The sequence below is a fragment of the Myotis davidii genome, unplaced genomic scaffold (genome assembly GCF_000327345.1).
Source record: "Myotis davidii unplaced genomic scaffold, ASM32734v1 scaffold61, whole genome shotgun sequence".
In the NCBI taxonomy this organism is placed as follows: Eukaryota; Metazoa; Chordata; class Mammalia; order Chiroptera; family Vespertilionidae; genus Myotis; species Myotis davidii.
Window position 1 is genome coordinate 544,698 of NW_006291729.1, and position 529 is coordinate 545,226.

At 69.8% G+C, this 529-nt stretch overlaps 1 protein-coding gene across 1 annotated transcript in view; it reads right to left on the reverse strand.

Moving 5' to 3' along the window:
* KIDINS220 (kinase D-interacting substrate 220kDa) overlaps nt 1-529 on the reverse strand; it is a 57,007-nt gene that overhangs the window by 1,912 nt on the left and 54,566 nt on the right. Inside the window, exon 31 of the mRNA XM_015564937.1 lies at nt 3-529. Within this exon, the coding sequence (XP_015420423.1) occupies nt 3-529 (527 nt within the window). The remainder of the gene's footprint in view (nt 1-2) is intronic.

The window sequence follows — 529 nt, forward strand, 5'->3', positions numbered from 1 at the left end:
GCAGGCAGCCCAGGCTGCGCGGCAGCCCCCGCCGGCCCGGGCCGTCCTCCTCCAGCTCGATGAGGTTGGCCTTCTCCAGCCGCGCGTCGCCCGCCTCGTTGTGCAGCGAGTGGTTGGGGGAGCTCTCGCTGGAGCGCACGCCCGAGTCGGACGAGTCCTTCTTGTCGAGCAGGGCGTCTGACAGGTACTCCTTGGCCTTGATGAAGGTGCGGATGGGCTCGGCGCTGCGCTCCGGGGACCGGGGCGCCCTCTCCGCCCGGGCCTCGGCCTTCCTGTCCTTGTCGTCACGGAGCAGGGGCGTGTGGTCGGACTCTTCCGGGCCAGACTCGTCCTCGTCGCTGGGCAGCTTCTGGTAGCGCAGGCCCCCGCCCTTGAGCTTCAGGTCCGTCGGGAAGAGACTGGGCCTCTCTGAGGACTTCCTGCCCGGGAGGAGCTTGCTGGCGGACTGGTCGGACTTCTCGTCCTCTTCGGTGATGGGGTCCAGGGGGGAGGCGTCGCTGGTGGAGACCCCGGACGAGGAGTAATCCAG